This window comes from Papaver somniferum, chromosome 4 (assembly GCF_003573695.1).
Source record: "Papaver somniferum cultivar HN1 chromosome 4, ASM357369v1, whole genome shotgun sequence".
In the NCBI taxonomy this organism is placed as follows: domain Eukaryota; kingdom Viridiplantae; phylum Streptophyta; class Magnoliopsida; order Ranunculales; family Papaveraceae; genus Papaver; species Papaver somniferum.
In genome coordinates, this window is record NC_039361.1 from 19157949 (window position 1) to 19178242 (window position 20294).

General features: G+C 38.2%; 3 protein-coding genes across 4 annotated transcripts; 1 reads left to right on the forward strand and 2 right to left on the reverse strand.

Moving 5' to 3' along the window:
• The first annotated feature begins 738 nt into the window (after window positions 1-738).
• Window positions 739-3328, forward strand: LOC113274859 (protein ROOT PRIMORDIUM DEFECTIVE 1-like). 2 transcript variants are annotated; one of them, XM_026524273.1, is made up of 2 exons: window positions 739-2678; window positions 3210-3328. In XM_026524273.1, exon 1 carries the CDS (start codon window positions 799-801, stop codon window positions 2308-2310), a length of 1512 nt encoding a protein of 503 aa, XP_026380058.1. In that variant the 5' UTR covers window positions 739-798; the 3' UTR covers window positions 2311-2678; window positions 3210-3328. The 2 variants fall into 2 exon arrangements, with proteins under 2 accessions (XP_026380058.1, XP_026380057.1); XM_026524272.1 differs by lacking the exon at window positions 3210-3328 and adding an exon at window positions 2930-3130.
• Window positions 3329-4421: 1093 nt separating this feature from the next.
• Window positions 4422-5387, reverse strand: LOC113272112 (putative F-box protein At1g76830). Its single transcript, XM_026522016.1, has one exon. The coding sequence runs from the start codon at window positions 5385-5387 to the stop codon at window positions 4422-4424; it is 966 nt and encodes a 321-aa protein (XP_026377801.1).
• Window positions 5388-15612: 10225 nt separating this feature from the next.
• On the reverse strand, window positions 15613-19344 carry LOC113272113 (GTP-binding nuclear protein Ran-3-like). The gene is made up of 3 exons (XM_026522017.1): window positions 19270-19344; window positions 18256-18452; window positions 15613-16063 (listed from the first exon to the last, which is right to left on the reverse strand). Exons 1-3 carry the CDS (start codon window positions 19342-19344, stop codon window positions 15613-15615), a joined length of 723 nt encoding a protein of 240 aa, XP_026377802.1.
• Between the last annotated feature and the right edge of the window lie 950 nt (window positions 19345-20294).

Below are 20294 nucleotides of genomic sequence, written 5' to 3' on the forward strand. Positions count from 1 at the left end.
TTACATATCAAATTCTACATCGAATTGCAAATTCAAATTCTTTTTCAAATGAAACCCTAAAATCTAAATTATGCCTAAAATTCAACCAACACTATCAATTGAAACCGGAAGCAACTATAATAATACTGGACCAACACATCTTTGGTTGTATTTCTGAATCAAAAATCACAAAAACATCAAAAAAAAAATCAAACTCAAAGTTATTGTACATACTTTCTTCTTGTCCGTGGATGAAAATTGAGAAAAATAGGTTCAAAAGAACCACAACCAGCACAAACAACTACCCCTTCTAATTCGTCTTCAACGAACTCAAGATTAGGCTAAATCATACATGCAAATATAGGGTTTTAGGAGGTAAAACAACGAGAATAGAAATGAAAAAATAACGAGTTATGTTAGTTTTAGAGGTAATCCAAGAGTGCCTAATCATTTAGCGTTTTGCCCGAATTGATTGGGTCAAGCGCCAAATATTTTGACGCTCTATCAGGAACGCCCAATGGTTAAACGTCGGGCGCCGGATGATTGGTCGCTTTTAGAGGGAATGTTGAACAACCGTAGGAGCTGGGAGGTGGTTCAGAGTGACGTGGCACCCGCTTGAATCTTGAACGACCATAGCACTCGGCCTTGTTATTGCCAACGGACCTGGGTCCATGGGGGAATAGCAGGATCATCCATTTAGGTTGGCTCCAACAAATTTGCGAGTCCGCTAAAATGGTTTAGAGTGCCACTAGAATTTCTCTGTGCAAACAAAAATGATAAACCCTTTCTTTCCCTTAACCCTTCTCTCATTCTAAAACCATGAGATCTCTTAAACCCTTGAAGAAATTCTTCATTTCATCAACACAAACTCTATTCATAAACCCTAGTTCCAAACAAAGTCTCTCAAATCCCATTTCAACCTCATTATCAATCAAACACTTCTCACAAAAAACTTCAATCCCTAAAAAACAAGAAAGAGTAAGAGACCATGGATTTGATGATTACATGGAAACTCACAAAAAGATCATCAAAATACTCAAATTCCAAACCATAATTCTATCACAACCTAATCAAACAATCAACATTGCTCGTCTCGACGCCCTTTCTCGGCGTATTGGATTCAAACAATTTGAAGCAGGTACATTTGTTCTTAAATTTCCTCATATTTTCCAAGTTTATGAACACCCAGTACAACGTATACTATACTGTCGTCTTACTAGAAAAGCGTTTGTACAAATTGAACAAGAAAAACAAGCTGTGAATGAGCAAATTGATGATGCTGTCACTCGTCTTAGGAAAATTTTGATGTTGTCTAATACTGGGAGAATTCGGCTTGAGCATATTAGGATTGCTAGGCTTGATTTAGGGTTACCTGAGGACTTTGAGATTTCGGTAGTGTTGAAATATCCACAGTATTTTAGACTTTTTGATGCTGAAGATAGTAGGCATAAGTATATTGAGATTGTTAAGAAAGAGCCTTATTTGGGGATTTCTGCGATTGAGAGGTTAAGGGAGAGGGAATATAGAGAAAGAGGTATTGATGCTGAGAATATAAGGTTTTCATTTATTGTGAATTTTCCGCCGGGGTTTAAGATAGGGAAATATTATAAGATTGCTGTATGGAAATGGCAAAGATTACCTTATTGGTCTCCGTATGAGGATATATCAGGTTATGATCTTCGATCATTGGAGGCGAAGAAGCGAATGGAGAAACGGGCTGTTGCTATGATTCATGAATTGTTGTCGTTAACAGTAGAGAAGAAGCTTAGTTTGGAGAGAATTGCGCATTTTAGAACGCCAATGGATTTACCTAACAAGCTTAAGGAGTTTTTACTTCAGCATCAGGGTATATTTTATATCTCAACAAGGGGGAATCAGGGGAAGCTTCATACTATTTTTCTAAGAGAAGCTTATAGAAAAGGGGAGCTTGTAGAGCCTAATGATTTATACTTGGCTAGGAGAAAGTTGGCGGAGTTGATAATGTTGGGCGCTAGAAAGGCAAATATGAGCCGGGAATTGGGCACCTTTAGGAGGGCTAGGGGAGATGATGAAACCAGGGGGATTAGAACAGAGTTTGTTGAAACGAATGGTGGAGGTCTCACGTCTGAAGACAATGTGGTAAAATATGGGGAGGAAGAAGAAGAGGAATTGAGCTTGAGCAATAGTTTTGATTGGGGGAGAGATGGCGATGAAGAAGAGGGCAATACAGATGGTGATCAAGAAGAGGATAGTGCCTGTTCGAGATCAACTAGTGATTCGGAAGATGTTGATAATGACAGTGATTTTGTAGGATCCACTGATTCAGATGATGCTCATGCTAAGAGCGAGTGAATGAGACACCTATCTATATAGGTGTCGAATGTTTCGGAAAGCATACACCTTGGCCCGGATTGTATAATTTTATTGTGTCTGAGATGTCCAACTGAGGAAAGAAAAAGGCTTCTTGGGAATAGATAAATTTGAAGAGTGATGTTTTCCTGTTGGGCACTTTCCTGCATGATCCTTACTGTGTGCCCAGGAGCTCCCAAATACAGGTGGGGAATTTCGCGATAGATGAATCGAATAATTCGTTTAATGCTACTTATCCAAATCGGTCAGAGTTGTAGTGTTTAGCAGAAAAGTTTGAGGAATTTTGAGAGACAATGTGGCGTGGCTAGAAGACTAAGCTGCCAGAGATGCTGTGCTTGAATTTCTATCAGGTGTGTAACATATTTATGCTTGTAAGTTGCTTCGATATAACTTATCAATGTGATCATATTTTTTGAATATTTGATACCATTATGACATTAAATGGGTGATTGTTAATTTAGAAGTTAATAAACACAAACTGTAACATATTTCAAAAACAATCGAGGTGAATTGTTCAGAACTAAATTGCTATCTAATGATATTTTTTTAGTGAATACTCTTTAAATCATATGAATTTGCTTTTTTTATATTAACTCCGCAGTTGAGAACAACATATATTTCTGGATTTGAAGCCTCCAGAAAGTGGGTTAGTGAATTGGACTTGCCAGATTCAGAATAGATATACTGGGTTAATGAACTAGAGTACTTGACATACCATATTCACACAGTTTGCCAGTTCCCACCCTCTAAATTTATCTATGTATCTACCTTCAATGGTCTATTCGTCGATATAACCATCAGTCAGTGCTTTTGATAGTGCATCTTGTTACAAAAGCATAATATGCTCCAATGGAACCTAATATTTGATTGGGTCACGCTAGTGTGATTTTCAGGACAGTGAAAAATCATGATGAAGAAATGTCAAGCCAAAGCGGCCGCCAGCTTAATGTAGACTTAAGTTGATGTCTGTAACCTTTTATGCTGCTAGTAAAGGTTCATTAGTTTCTCTATTTTGTCCCATACATAGGAGAAAGGGATCAAGGATAAATCTCATATGTAATTCGTATTTAGCATTTATATTCGCATATGGGAGAGTATGTGGAAGATCTATGTTCTGAGAATTGTGTAGTGGTGTTGCCTGGTGTATATTGATATTAAGAGATAAACTCTATTTACTCATATTTGTTGATCCTTTTCTCGAACTGTAGACTCTGCAGTTCGGTTGGCGTCAATACATAGTTACCATCTTGAAGCTCCCTTTGATTTAGGCTAGCAAAACTTTAAACTATTGTATGTTTGCCTGCTCAATATTGAAATATTATTATCACATGAGCGCACATTGCACGATGACATTACTTGTTGAATATGTGGCTTATTCTCGAAGTGTAGGTCAAGGAAGGATTGTGAATATGGATGACCTTTTTTTTTCTGTCGTGTTTGGAAATCTTCTTCTATTTTCCTCTGCCAATGTTATAGACTTACTGGGATAATAGTAGACATGAGGTTTTTTTTGTCACTTTCTGAAAAATTACACTTGACTGAAATACCTTTCTGGTTATTGATAGTAGGATTATTGAATTTGATATTTGGACGACGATCAAAGCGAGGAGTCCCTATATGATGAAAAAATATCAAAAATGTCCGTCACAAATTTTTTGCAAAAAAAAAACAAAAACAAAATTTAATTTCTTTGTCAGAGGTTTCTTGGTATAGAAGAGGAATTCAATTTGTATTGTACGTGAGAAAGATTTATAGAGGAGTCTCGTATTTATAGCGGGTATGACTGCTTCATTACTAAGCTGTTCTCGAAAAAAAAAGAAAGCCTTATTTTGACGCGAAATAAAATAAAGAATTTGACGCGAAACAAAATAAAGAAACTTCTAGAATCGAGTACTTAGACAAGGTTTTATATTTTCTTAAAAGAGCTACTAGTTCTATTACACGCATATTGCGAAAAGGTTCCTTGTTATCCTATCTAAAAATGCAGCTCATATATAGAACATTCATAATGATAAGAAAATTATTTCAAAATCTCAAAGAATATTACCAGTTGTAAGTACGTATATGTCTTGGAATCTCATCCTACAACTGCTTCATCGGCCAATCGCGGCTTTCAGCTGCCTCCAAGATATATACCCTGACTCCATTATTTTAGTATCTTTTTCTCCCATTTCTTTCAATGAAAGTAACGTGTTCTTGTGAGGGAATACTTGACAAAACTGTTCAGTACTGAAATCCACCAGCATTTTCGAAGTTGAAGTATTTGGGTTGTAGATATTGAGATAGTGAGAACTGTAACTTAAAACACCCCCACTCTTCGTAAATTCTAATACATTGTCATCGTTAAGTCTAAACTCTTTAGTCCAACCCAATGGCTGGTATTTTTTCTCCTGGTCTTTTATGTCATAATTATTGATCCCCTTTCTAGAGAGCCATATGTCATAGAATCTGTTCCCGGCGTTTTGACTGTGATATCTCGGTTTGGAGCAGGTAGCACTATAGACCAACAACCCACCTAAAACCCCTACTGCATGAGCAGTCCAATTGCAGTAATCGGGTGGCTGTGGGAAAGCAGGTGGTGGAAGTTGTTTAAGAAATTTTTCATTAACCAAATCGAAGACCACAATCACCCCTAATCTAACTTTAACCCAATAAAGAGCTCCATTCAGGAAGACACCTTGTCGAGTGCTAACCACCAGGTTAGTTTTAATATCTAATTTTGCAACATTTCTCCATCCATTGCCACTGCCAAGAGTATATACCATCACGTTTAGGGTCCAAGGATCCTTGTCTTCTCTATACAGCGTGACAACTTTGTACTCATTGGTTGAAGCAAGGTAACCAAACCCGCTCGACCAATTACGACCCGGATTTTTCCCAGGTTCAGGAAGAATAACATACTCTTTGGTCATTGGATTACAGATACAAAGACTAACATCCGGTTCATCACGAATACAAATCAAACCATTAAACGAACCAAGTAAAGTATTATCATACTTAAAACCATTTGGCGAACCAACTAAAGAATTATTATCCTTAAACGGAGAAGCTAATATCATCCTTGTGATCCTGTTGATAGGCTTCCCATGATTCTCATTATATTCAAAATAGTAGAGTTTTTTATTTTTAGACAAGGCAAGAAAACTCAACTTACCAGAATTATCAGTAGTTGTGGAACGATTAAGACGAGTTAAGTGCACATGAGAGAATGATGGATGTTGAATTTGATGTCTCCATGTTTTGGACACTAACTTGCAATCCAGAACCGATTCACTTGGTAAACGAGTGAATATGTCTAATGTTATATCTATGGGAAGGATGTTGAATTTATCCATGAAAATCCCCTTTGTGGTTGTTCTTGCCGAAGAAAACAGGATCGATGCACATAGAGAACGAGATAAAGAGATCCGAATACTTTTAGGGTTGATGGAAAAACGGATTTCCAATCAATGGAAGATTTGCATGGCTTTTTGACTAGCGGTAGGTCCTACACATGCATGGATCACAAAAGCTTGGGCCAAATTCTGTACGATGTTATGCTGGTTATGATGTCCGAGTAGAAATTGCTTGCGAATCATGCCTTTTATTATTTGGCTTCCCTACATGAGTACACATTGCACATATGCACGTTTTACATTACTTGTTGAATGTCTGGCTTGTTCTCCTGTTCTTCCAACCGTAGGCCAAGCAAGGATTTGTGAATATGGATGACCTCTTTTTTCTTCCCGTTGTGTTTGGAAATCCTGGCGTTTTTAGGGGCCATCCCAAAGGATTTAGGGGCCATCAATTTATACCCAGCCAAAGACTCTAGTTAAGGGGTACCCTATATGATATTGAAGTTACATAAATGCCCTTATGGTAAAACCGTATAAAAACCAAATCAAAAACAATTCTACTCATTTCAACTCTTCTTCTTCCAGTTTCATATTATCTTCCGATTGTGGAAGAAAAAAAAAATTTCCTCGTTCAACCGAAACATCGCCGCGAATCGTAAAATCAAAACATCGTCGATTCGATTATAAAACAATGGATAAGAGAAATGAAACCCACAGACCTAGAACCAAAAATGTTGCTCGGGGTATCGATCCAAACATTGGAATTTTAGCAAGAAATAAAGAAATTCTTGCTGCAAATGAAGAAGAACGCGAAGAACGCGAAGAACAAGTACCCGCAATGTAGTCGGTGGTGGCGATTCCGAGACTCAAACACTTCGTCAACTTCAAATGGCCCCAATTAGGTAAGAATCTATCATTTTTGGGGTTTATTTCGCTTTAATTCGTCGAATCGAGAAAAAAAATTTCTAGGGTTTTCGGTTATTTATCCAGATTCGGACGATATGCATGCTCATTTACTTCCGAATGTAGTCGTGTTCTTCATTTTTCAAGAACATCGACAGTATTCGGGAGAAAGATTTGATGATTATCTGGCGAATATTGGTGGCCATATCTTCCTGGATACAAACTGCTAATAATCGGTAGTTTAATGAATTTTTTGGCTACCGAATATATTTCAGTAGACACAAAGTATTCGGAAGAACACTCACTACAGAATGTATATATTGAAAAAATCTCAAAATTTATGATATAGGAAAAATCCCATTTTGGGGCCAGTATTTATTCGGAAGACAATATAATGTTTTATACCTCCGATTGTGTAGGATAAAATTTTAGAGTTTCTGAACTCCAGTTGATGAATATTCGGTTGCAAACGTGTTTAGTTATATTCCGATTGTTTTTCATTCGGAAAAAATATGTGTCTTCTTACTTCCGAATTTGTTTATTCGGGTTATAGAGGTGCACTTTTTCTTCCGATTGTGTAGGATGAAAAATTTACAGCTTCTGAACTCCAATTGATGTATATTCGGTTGCAAATATGTTTAGTTAGCTTCCGATTTTTTTGTATTCGGGAACAATATGTGTCTTCTTACGTCTGAATGTGTACATTCGGGTTATATTTCCATACTTTGTCTTCCGATTGTATAGTTTGTAAATATTGTTCCTTTCTTTGTTGTTTAGACAAAGTCGAGAAGGGAGGAAGAAAGTGACAGCTAGTGCTAGGAGGCAAAGGAGTGCCAAAGATAATTCAGGTGCTCAACAAAGCGAACAAGAACAAAGCAGTCAACAAGGAGTGCAACCAACTGTTGAACAACAAGGCAGTGAACAAGGGGTGCGACCAAGTGTTGAACAAGCCGCTCAACAAAGTGCAGGACCAAGTGTTGAACCAGTTTGGGGAGAAAGTCACGAAGAGGCATCAGCCCAAGGTGGCAGTATCAAAGACGGGTAAAAGAACTCGAGCTTCATCGAGCGCTGAAGCTGCTCCAACTGAAGCTGCTCCAATTGAAGGTACTCAAACTGAAGGTGCTCAAACTGAAGGTGCTCAAACCCGTGGTCGTGCAGGACTGGGAGGTAGTCACGGTCGTAAAGTAAAGAAGAGCAGATAAATGACAATGATTTTTGTTGTACATTCGGAAATTTGTTTGGGTAACTAAGTTAGACAAGTTCAAATGACAATTATTTGTGTGGTATATTCGGAAGTTTTGGTAACTAATTTAACGTCCGATTATTTCAAAGACAAAATTTGAAAAGTATAAGTTTTTCCAAATTCTGATTTTTGGGCCATCGTAAAAAACCACGCCATGGCTCCAGGTGGTTCCAAGGGCCCATATTGAAGGTTAGACATCCCATATTCGGAAGTTTAGGTAACTAATTTAAAGTCCGATTATTTCAAAGACAAAATTTGAAAAGTATAAGTTTTTCCAAATTCTGATTTTTGGGCCATCGTACATTCGGAACTTTATAAAAAACCTATCCTCCAAATATCACAAGATCAAAACAAACCACGCCATGGCTCCAGGTGGTTCCAAGGGCCCATATTGAAGGTTAGACATCCCATATTCGGAAGTTTTGGTAACTAATTTAACTTCCGATTATTTCAAAGACAAAATTTGAAAAATATAAGTTTTTCCAAATTCTGATTTTTGGGCCATCGTACATTCAGAACTTTATAAAAAACCTATCCTCCGAATATCACAAGTTCAAAACAAACCATGCCACGGCTCCAGGTGGTTCCAAGGGCCCATATTGAAGGTTAGACATCCCATATTCGGAAGTTTTGGTAACTAATTTAACTTCCGATTATTTCAAAGACAAAATTTGAAAAGTATAAGTTTTTCCAAATTCTGATTTTTGGGCCATCGTACATTCGGAACTTTATAAAAAAGCTATCCTCCGAATATCACAAGTTCAAAACAAACCACGCCATGGCTCCAGGTGGTTCCAAGGGCCCATATTGAAGGTTAGACATCCCATATTCGGAAGTTTTGGTAACTAATTTAACGTCCGATTATTTCAAAGACAAAATTTGAAAAGTATAAGTTTTTCCAAATTCTGATTTTTGGGCCATCGTACATTCAGAACTTTATAAAAAACCTATCCTCCGAATATCACAAGTTCAAAACAAACCACGCCATGGCTCCAGGTGGTTCCAAGGGCCCATATTGAAGGTTAGACATCCCATATTCGGAAGTTTTGGTAACTAATTTAACGTCCGATTATTTCAAAGACAAAATTTGGAAAGTATAAGTTTTTCCAAATTCTGATTTTTGGGCCATCGTACATTCAGAACTTTACAAAAACATTATCCTCCGAATATCACAAGTTCAAAAAAAAACTGTTTCCTGGAACCAAACAAACACCATAATCGGAAAGAAAGTTGACTCATAAAATAACCGAATATTACAATCGGTAGGTTGTTTAACAAAATAATCTACCGATTTCGTATAATCGGCTAGTTTTTATATTAATAATACTCCGATTACATCCATTACATAAAGTTCAAACGGCCTTAACCTGACAATTTCGTCAAAAGCACCTAAATCCATACTCCTAATTGACCATAAAAGTATTAAAACAGATCATAACTTCCAGTGACCATACAATTTCGTCAAAAGCACCTAAATCCATACTCCTAATTGACCATAATCGGTAGGTTTTGTAATATATTTAACTCCCGATTAACGCTGAATCCAAAACACGAACCAAGAAATACTGCACCTCGTATAATCGGAAGTATGGGAACGATTTTGGCTTCCGATTGCATTCGGAGGGTAACAATGTTATCATATCCTCCGAATATATAAGGGTAATTTCGCCATTACGAATTACGCGAGATAAGGGCTGGCTACATTTTCCCTTTGGGTGACCTTTTTTGTTTTATTGTTGGCCCCTAAATCCTTTTGAGTGGCCCCTAAAAACGCCAGGTTGGAAATCTTCTTCTTCAATTTTGACCTCTCTCTGGAAAATCTTACAGACTTAAGAGTTATACCATCTCACTATCAATGGATTTGGATAGGATTGTTATCTATGGACCTGGTTGTCAAGTTATTCTTCTTTTTGGATTTTTTTTGAAGTGCCTTGACCAAGTATGGCTCTATTAAACGATATCTGCATCACAAAAAATCTTTCGACTTGCAGTTGTTTCTGCATGAATGTCAACTTGAACCTTCATCCTCACCCACTAAGTATGTACATAGTTTTTTGTTGTATCTTGCGTAACTGTATCGTTTTATCTCTGTTAACTATGAGAGTCAAGTCTGATCAACAGAGTCATATTCAGTTAGTCAATAGACCTAGTAACTAGGAAGAATCCAAAGGCTGCGTATACGGTCTGTTGAAACAAGTTTTTTGAGTTTGTTTTTGAATCTGTAACAACTCTTGTAACTGCATTGCAGACTTTCTAAGTATAAATAAACTCTTCTATCTCCACAGCAACTTGTGGAAGATATTCTGCCAAATACCTTGTTCTAACTTGGTATCAGGAGGGTGCGATCCCTCACGCTTCTTCAACAACAAAACCCTAAAACCCAACAAAAAAAATGGCAGCAAACAACACTACCAATAACCTCAGAAATATCTAAATACATCACCTTGTCACTCTCAAACTCACATAAACAAATTTCTCCTTATGGAAAACTCAGTTCAAGCCTATCCTCAAAGGATATGGACTACAAGGTTTCATTGATGGAACCGAAGAAATACCACCTAGAACTCTTCCTAATTCAGAAGTAATAAACCCACCGATTAAATATTATGAAGCACAAGACTCTCTGCTAGTCGGATGGTTGAATTCCACTTTGAGTCCAGAGGTTCTCTGCCATGTAAGAGGACCGCATACTACCAAACAAGTTTGGGACAAACTTGAAGGATATTTTGCACCAAAAACTAAGGTTCGTCTGATGAACCTTAAGAAACAACTCCACTCACTGAGCAAAGGTAACAAATCCTTAAAAAAATTCTTCATTGATGCTAAGAATCTGTTTGATCAACTTGCAGCATATTGGTATAATGCCATTGATGATGAGAAGAAACAATCAATTTGCAATGGTCTAAATCAGACCTATGATCCCATCGTAACTGCACTGGGAACCATTGAAGATATGGAGATGGATACTTTTTATTCTCATCTTTTGTCTTCTGATATGCGGCTTGAACAACAACTTGATTTACTCCAGCAACCTATTGCTAATATTACTGCCACCAGCTCAGCATCTAGCAGCAGAAGTGGACCAAGGAATTACAATCAACAGTACCGAGGACCACCTCAGATGAACAACAACCAGCGTCACAATCAGCCTGATCCAACGAAATTTGAACAGCCATGCCAAATATGCAAGAAAGATAACCATCAAGCAACCAGATGTTGGTTTAGGTATGACAAACCAAACAACAATCAGCATAAGGCGCCAGCAGCTTATATTGCTCTCCCTGGAGGTGAACATGCCAATCAATGGGTAACTGATACTGGATCTACCCATCACTTGACCGCTGATATGAGGAACTTGGCCATTCTTCATGAGTATGATGGCACCGAACAAGTGCAAGTTGGTAATGGCAATGCTTTGAACATTGCTAATGTTGGTAAAGCTTCTTTTACCTATAATTCAAGACAGTTCAATCTGAACCATATTTTTCATGTTCCTCAAATCAAAACTAATCTGCTATTTGTTTCACAATTTTGTAAAGATGATGCAGTTTATTTTGAGTTTCACACTACTCATTTCTTTGTGAAGGACAAGCAAACGGGAACAACGCTGCTGCGAGGGATTAATAGGAATAGTTTGTACATTTTTGAAGGCATTGACAAATCAGATGATCCGGTCAAGCCTCAAGCTCATGTTGCTTCTTCCTACCCAATTTGGCATCAACGTCTGGGTCACCCAATGATGCGCACAGTCTCAAGTATTTGCCATAGGTTTTCCTTACCAGTTTCCAATAAAAACTTTGATTATTGTCATTCTTGTCATGTTAGCAAAAGCAAGAAATTGCCATTTTCTCTTAGCACTACAATAATAGATAAACCATTAAGTTTGATTGTTTCTGATATATGGATATCACCAAAACTATCCAGAACTGGTTTCGGTATTACATGCTTGTCATGGATGTTTATTCTCATTTTACTTGGGTGTTTCCTTTGATTCAACGATCTGATGCATTAAATACTTTCATTCAATTTCGCAAGCAAATAGAAAACCTCACAGATCATAGGATAAAGGTCTTTCAATCTGATAATGTATTAGAATACAAGAAATTCACTGCTTATCTAAATGATTCTGGCATACAACACAGATTCTCATGTCCTCATACCTCCCCTCAAAATGGAATTGCAGAAAGACGAATCTGCCATGTAACAGAATCTTGTTTAGGACTTCTGTTTCAAGCACACATGCCAATGTCATTTTGGTATGATGCATTTACTACAACTTGTTTTTTAATAAATAGGCTTCCAAAATCCACAAATGAGCAAACAACTCCACTTGAACTTCTCTTCCAGAAAAGCCGGATTACTCCTTCTTAAGAATTTTTGGTTGTCTAGCGTACCCGTGTCTCAGATCATATAGCACCCACAAACTAGAACCCAGGTTTATTTCATGTGTGTTTATAGGCTACAACAATGCACATAAGGGTTATCAATGTTTACATACAAAGTCTGGTAGAATTTACATCACTCGTCATGTAAGATTCGAAGAAAATACATTCCCATTCAAGCCAAAGCAGCAGCACGTTCCAGAGTCATGTCCAGGTAATGTGCCTTCAGATACAAGTATATTTTTAACACTTCCATTTCGAACAAGAGGTTTACATTTTCCACAGGACTGTGATGCACCTCAATCCAGTTCTTCCTGCCTCTGCTACACAGTCTGCTGTTGTTGCCTCACCTGCCAATTCTGGTGCTCTACCTGATCACTCCATTCCCCAGCAGCCAGCATCACAAGATAATTCTGCAGCATCGACAAATTTAAATATTGCATCATCTGATCAGTCTGAAGTGCAATCATCTCGGAGTGATGTTGTTTCCCATCCTATGGTTACAAGGGAAAAGTCAGGGATAAGTAAACCAATTCAGAAGTTGTGCTTAACTGCCACAAATCACCCACTACCTGAGTCTGATTTCATGGAACCTACATGTTACACAGAAGCAAGCAAAAATCCGAAATGGAGACCAGCAATGGATACTCAAATAAATGCATTGATTTGAAACGACACGTATTCATTGGTGAAATATGAAGATGGGATGAACGTTGTTGGATCGAAATGGGTATTCAAGGTGAAGCGAAATCCAGATGGAACAATAGAGCGTCACAAAGCTCGACTTGTTGCGAAGGGCTTCAACCAGTAAGAAGGAGTGGATTACGGTGAGACATTCAGCCCGGTGATCAAACCTTGTACCATTCGATTGGTATTATCTATTGAAGTAATGAACCATTGGCAACTAAAGCAACTAGGCGTTGAAAATGCCTTTTTGCATGGTCAACTTGAAGAGGACGTATACATGGAGCAGCCATCTGGGTATGTAGACCCTCATTATCCAAATCACGTCTGTAAATTGCACAAGTTCTTGTATGGACTAAAACAGGCGCCGCGTGCTTGGTTTTCAAAACTAAGTAACTACTTGGTAAAGATTGGTTTCAAAGGATCAGTTGCAGACAGTTCTCTCTTTGTCTGTCAATCACCAACATCGATAACTTATGTTATTTTGTATGTCGATGACATAATTGTCACGGGGTCAGATTCAAACACAAATCAATCAGCTAATTGCAGCTCTTGGCTGTGAGTTTGCACTTAAGGATATGGGTGATTTATCTTTCTTCTTGGGTATAGAAGTTCTACGTCAAGCTAATGAGTTGGTTCTCACTCAGAGGAAGTACGTATTGGATCTGCTCAAGCGTTTCAAGATGGATGGAGTGAAGCCGGTTTGTACACCACTTGGTTCAAATGCGAAAATTCAAAAAAGAGGCACTGAAAGATTCAAAGATGCAACTTTATATCGTAGTGTGGTGGGTGCACTGCAGTATCTGCATTTGACCAGACCAGATATTTCTGTGGCAGTAAATAAGGTGTGTCAATATATGCATGATCCAATCATTGAACATTGGGAGCTTGTGAAACGAATACTCCGATACCTTAAGAGTACTGTGGATTATGGACTGCATCTGAATTCAAGAAAAGATTTCTCTCTCCATGCATACTCTGATGCAGATTGGGCAGGCTGCTTAGATGATCGTAGATCCACTAGTGGATACTGTATTTATTTTGGTAGAAACTTGATATCCTATAGTGCAAGAAAACAGAAGACGGTATCGAAATCCAGTACGGAGGCGGAATATCGAGGAGTAGCTATTGCTACATCTGAACTGATATGGATTCAGTCCTTGTTAACGGAGCTTGGCGTTACGTCTACTATCCCAATTTTGTAGTGTGACAATCTAGGGGCTACTTATCTCACAGCCAATCCAGTGTTTCATGCTCGGAAGAAACACATCGAAATTGACTACCATTTTTTCCGAAAACGTGTTGCTAACAAGCAGCTAAGTGTGAGGTTCATAAGTTCAAGGGATCAGCTGGCAGATATTTTTACGAAGGGGTTAGCTGCGCCAAGGTTTCAATTTTTTAGATCCAAGTTGCACATTCGCCAACTCCGGTACAACTTGAGGGGGGATGTTAACGATAAGAGTCAAGTCTGTTCAACAGAGTCATATTCAGTTAGTCAATAGACCTAGTAACTAGGAAGAATCCTAAGGCTGCGCACACGATCTGTTGAAACAAGTTTTTTGAGTTTGTTTTTGAATCTGTAACAACTCTTGTAACTGCATTGCAGACTTTCTAAGTATAAATAAACTCTTCTATCTCCACAGCAACTTGTGGAAGATATTCCGTCAAATACCTTGTTCTGACTATCTCCATCCAAGATATTTTTCTTTTCACGCGCGCGTTTGTTCTTGTTGTCGGTGTTCTCGTAACTGCATACAATCATACTTAAATAATGCGACACAGAAATGTAACATAAATCCTGCCAGCATTGGCCTAGCTAACGGTAAACTAAAATGTAAGATCAGTAGAAGACAACCTAGCCCCGGGTCTAAATCTGGCTAATCATTTCCAAAAACATAAAACCGAGTCAACCCACTGACCTGAGAGTGGGAATAACAAAGTATCTTGAATTTAAAATTCAGATACACTTTAAAATTTTTAGAACGCAAGGTGTTATTATAACAACCGACTAATGCTATGGTAGCTTCCTAACAGCTAGCTCCCAATGCATTTATACACATGTAAGTGCAAGCTTGGTGAGCCTCCCAGTGGTATAAACTAAGCCTCGTGATTATGACTCAGAATCACTCCTAGTCAATTTAATCTGAGCTAACATTGACATTTTTGGCTGTCAATGAACAAAATATAAGACTCGTGGGGATTTAATCGCTAAACAATCAATACTTTTGTATTTTTGTAGACACGATCAACACTTTTGTGTTTTTAGAGACAGATTTTGCGTGTGAGTGATGCTAATGAAGTCGAGTACTTTTTTTATCGGAAAATGGGTCATTTGTTCAAATATTTTTAAAACATGGTTCAAATGGACGAGTAAAAATTATTATGGGTGAAATGGACACCAAAAAAATAGCAAGAATGAAACTGAATTCATCCTGATTTAAACTTAAAAAATAGTAAGGATGAATCTGGATGCATCCTGATGTAAATTAAAAATAAGAAAAAGTATTTGAAAATGGATAGGATGAAACTGTTTACATCCAGGCTATTTTTACATTTTTTTTCATTTAAACAGTATCAAAATCTAAATGTCCTTTTCACTCAGAAATTGTTGATTTTGATTTTTTAAACCAATTTTGTGTTTTTTTTATTGAGAAGTACGAAAAATGGTAAACTTTACTGTTAATAAACCAACCACATTAAAGTATGAGTTGCAGTGATATCAAAGCTAGTGTAACACTCAAAGTAAACAAAAACTAGGAAAAACTGTACTCAATCCATCATCATCAGGAAGTGGTTTTAACTTCGCATCTTCTAAGTCTCTTTCAATCTGACGTTGCTGATCCAAGTCAATGGTAACTTCAGGAGGGGCAAGAGCTGGTGACTCTACAAAGTGGATGGTAGCGTCACCTGCAAGCTTTCTGGCAAGGTACAAGAAAGGCTTCTCAAAGTTGTAGTTGCTCTTTGCACAAATCTCATAATATTGCATATTCTTCTTCCTGTGGAATGTGACCTGCTTTGCTTTCACCTGCCTGTTCTTGACATCAACCTTGTTTCCACCAAGAACAATTGGGATATTCTCACACACCCTGCAGAGATCTCTGTGCCATGTTGGGACATTCTTGTATGTCATACGAGCAGTAACATCAAACATGATTATTGCACATTGCCCATGGATATAGTATCCATCTCTTAGAGCGTCCACAGTGGTGTGAATATAACCAAAGACCAAAGATTAAAAAAAAAGACCAAATTTGGGTTTAGTCCGTCATGTGGCGTAGTGAGAAAAGAGTATATTTGGTCGCGCGTTGATAAAGATTACGCCTGGGATCAGGCGTTGGTAAAGATAACGCCCGACGTGGAGCGTTGGTAAAGATAACGCCCGAGTGGGGCGTTGGTATAGTATACGCTTCAAAAAAAAAAAAAAATGGGGCGGAGGTATAAAGCCCGCCCCATGCAAGTTTCAAAAATTTTAAACTTTGAAAATGGAGTGGGGCGTTAAGTATATGAACGCCCCATTTCGCGCGTTAAGTTTATGAACGCCTGATAGACACATTTTTGTGTCTAATTTGCCCTCAATGCCTGTATTGTTGGAACTCTATTTTTGTACTGATATTGTGTTTTTATGTTTGTTTAGGTGTTTTTGGAGAAAATACCCTTGTATGGAAAGAGTTGCTCAAAAAGTGATGATTTACACCCCGGAGAAAAGTACTAAAGGCACCCCAGAAATGTACCGGAAACGTCCCAGAAAAATGTACCGGAAACGTCCCAGAAATGTCCCGGAGGAAACCAGAAAAATTACTATTTCAACCCAAGAATTACTATTTCAGCCCAAATTCCTAAGGGGACACCACTGTTTGCTAAGGGGACACCTTTTCACGATTTGAATTTGAAAATGGCGGGAGAAATCAATCACGCCTGCATGAAATTTCTACTCGATTCTTGGACGTGTTTTTGGAAGATTCGATCGCTGGAAATTATTGGGCTAAGCCTGTTAAGGCTAAACAGGCCGAATGCAAGTGATTTTAGCGATCAAGTTGGGCTGAAATGACCGGGAGAGAAGATCAAAGTCCAAACAGGGGAGCTGTTTTCACGGGAGAATATTTGGGAAAATATTGGATTCTGTTGGAGGATATACGTGTGTTATCTCATGGGATTCGAATATATCTAAGCTAGGAAAGATTGAGAGAGCGTCAGAAGCCAAGAGAATATTTGGTAAACACGATTTCGATTAAACAAGAAAAAAATCAAAAATATTATTCTCGCGTCTGCAAAGAATTGAAGAGAAGATTATATGAAGTTATGATGGAAGATATCGATGCTGTTGGGTATAAATAGCTCACTGAGGTCAAGGAGAAAGGGTGTCGAGAGTTGGGAGGAGAGGAGAGAAGGCTGCAGAGGGAGAATCACCATTTTTCTCTCCGCTGCTGCTGCCATTGATGAAGAGGAAGAACACGGAGAACAGACGGCCAAAGACAGTCGTTCCCCAACAGTGACAACGACCGGTGTCTGTGGGTCGTAGTCAGCTACGCAGATAACAACAGCACTCTTTTATCGTTCTTTGTAACGGTGTTCTGTAACGCTTATAAGCGTTGCAGTTTACCGATTTTCACCCTTTTCTCCATTTTCTCTTCATTGTAAACACCAATTGAGCTTAATAAAATATTTTGAGAGGTATTTCACTATGATGAGCTAAACCCAAGCACTGGGACGACGGAGAAAGCCTTAATTCATCCATGTGGTAATTTAATTAATTCTTTTATTTACTTTTTGCACTAATTTTAATTGAATTAAGATTTTAAATTAATTACTTGTGATTTTATTTGATGGAGTATGCTTGGTCCTAGGGATATTTGATGCGCCATGCTCATAAAATACAACTAATATTTTATAAAATCTATCTTGGCAATAAACTAGAGTTAATATTTGTTTTGTTTTTGAACTATAATTGTTAGAATTAATTTCTGAACCACTTGAAAATGAAAAAAACGGCCGTATCTTTAGTCCCAGTACTCTTGCCCATATTGTTAATATTTTTTGTATATATTTTTATTTTTAAATCTTTACAAGTCCGAGCAACGAACTTTTACTACCACTTTCAAAACTATAACAACGCCCCATCGGGGTTATCTTTACCAACGCCCCATTCAGGCGAAGTTTATATGCACGCCTGTTCGTTGGACGTTAACTATACCAACGCGCGATGAATGGCGGAGATTATATCAACGCCCGATGTGTAGCGGAGATTATATTAACGCCCGACTATATTTGGATTTGGTCTTGATCGCCGACCAAATTTGGTCTGGATTTTACTCTTTGATCAAATTTTGATCGATGGTCCGTCCCACTACGCCAGCCCACTCGACTAAAAATTTGGGTTTACTCGTCCATTGCAGTTGCTCTTAGGCCACCAAATTTCTCTTGATCAGCAGTATCCCAACAGTAGTACCTAATCGGTCCAACGTTTGTGTGGAAGTCTAGAGGATGAACTTCAACACCAATTGTAGGTTCGTATTTCTTGTCAAATTCTCCAGTAAGATGTCTTTTGACAAAAGTTGTTTTCCCGGTTCCGCCATCACACTACAAAACAGAAGGCCTCTTGGGACGGCCAGAAAACGTCCCAAGAGGACAAAAAACCGTCCCAAGAGGTATTAGGAACGGTTTATGTACCGTCCCCTGTTCCACCGTCACTAATACTATTTGGCCATGTTTTCTTTTTGGGACGGACATATTTTAGCCTTGATTTGAATATTCTATGACTATTAGGGACGGTCAGGCCATCATCGTCCCAAATATCCTTCTTTAGAGCAACTGCAGTGGTGCGAGTATAACCAAAGACCAAAGAGGAAAAAAAGACCAAATTTTGGGTTTAATCTGGTGTGTGACCCTAGGGTGGAAAAACTAAATTTGGTCAGACGGACATTATACCAACGCCTGGTGTGGGGCGTAGAATATACCAACGCCTGGTGTGGGGCGGGGAGTATACGTTCGCTCGGTGTAGAAAAAAAATATTAAAAAAAAAAAAGAAAAAAAGTGGGGCGGAGGTATTATGCCCGCCCCATGCATTTGAAGTTTGTAAAGAGTGGGGCGGAGGTATTAAGCCCGCCCCACACAAAAGAAAAAAAAAAAGACGGGCGTGCATTATACGTCCGCCTGGGGTGGGACGTGGACTATACGTCCGCCTGGTTATGGGGCGTGGACTATATAAACGCCCGACTATATTTGGGTTTGGTCTTGGTCGCAGACCAAATTTGGTCTGAATTTTAGTCTTTGATCAAATTTAGATCGATGGTCCGTCCCACTACGCCTATCAACTGGACACTATATTTGGGCTTAGTCGTCCATTGTGGACGCTCTTAGGGACGGTTTTTTCAAAACAGCCGTCCCTAGAAACTACTTGTTTTGTAGTGTCACCAACAATCACAAGCTTGAAACTTGGGTAATCAACAGTTTTTTGGTTTGGAAGTGCCATTATTGTTTTTCTTTTTTGTCAGAGGTTTCTTGGTATAGAAGAGGAATTCAATTTGTATTGTGCGTGAGAAAGATTTATAGAGGAGTCTGGTATTTATAGAGGGTATAACTGCTTCATTACTAAGCTGTTCTCGAAGAAAAGAACGCTTTATTTTGACGCGAAACAAAATAAAGAAACTTCTTGAACAAAAGCTGTACGGAAATTTAATATTTTTGAGAACTAAATTGTTGGCTGGCTCCCACACAAAAATTTGGGTCTATCCTAATTTTAGATATGCATCAGATCTTTCGAAGTAAGAAGAAAGAACCCTGTCCCTCATACATCTCATCGATGAACTATCAGATGCATTGCCAAGGAGACAACAATCTTTCTCTGCAAACCTTCATTCCAGAAGAAGTGACAAGAGTTGATGCTTCCTGTTTTTCTTAAAGGCTACTTCTATGACACGATATTGATCTCGGCATATATGTGCTTGCTCAAAGGTTCAGAAGAATTAGAATTTTACACACTTCTTTATACTTATTTGGCAATTGCTGAGAAGTAAAAACCAATAGATTCCCTCGTATCACTTGGGAGGCTCACAATTTGCACGATGTTGGCGGCGTATACTTACTCAGACTTAAAAACGAAATAAGTTACTAAAGTACGGATCACATTCTCACATTAAGGCTACAGAAAATGCAGAACTAAACAAAGCAGTTGATAAAAACATTCCCATATAATTAAGATAATGTCAATAACATTAGGTTTGCGAAAAAGTTCTTTGTTATCCTCATATATAGAACGTTCATGATGATAAGAAATTTATTTCAAATTCTCAAAGAAGGATTACCAGTTATAAGTACGTGCCTTGGAAAATCTCATCCTACAACTGCTTCATAGGCTAATCACGGCTTTCAGCTGCCTCCTTACCCTGACTCCATTATTTTAATATCTTTTTCTCCCAATTC

Coding starts and splice junctions, on each gene's coding strand:
- LOC113274859 (XM_026524273.1), top strand. CDS start 799: ATGAGATCTCTTAAACCCTTGAAGAAATTCTTCATTTCATCAACACAA.
- LOC113272112 (XM_026522016.1), bottom strand. CDS start 5,387: ATGATATTAGCTTCTCCGTTTAAGGATAATAATTCTTTAGTTGGTTCG.
- LOC113272113 (XM_026522017.1), bottom strand. CDS start 19,344: ATGGCACTTCCAAACCAAAAAACTGTTGATTACCCAAGTTTCAAGCTT. Junction 18,453..19,269: donor TTGGTGACACTACAAAACAA/GTAGTTTCTAGG, acceptor TCTGTTTTGTAG/TGTGATGGCGGAACCGGGAA. Junction 16,064..18,255: donor AGAGCAACTGCAATGGACGA/GTAAACCCAAAT, acceptor GGACGCTCTAAG/AGATGGATACTATATCCATG.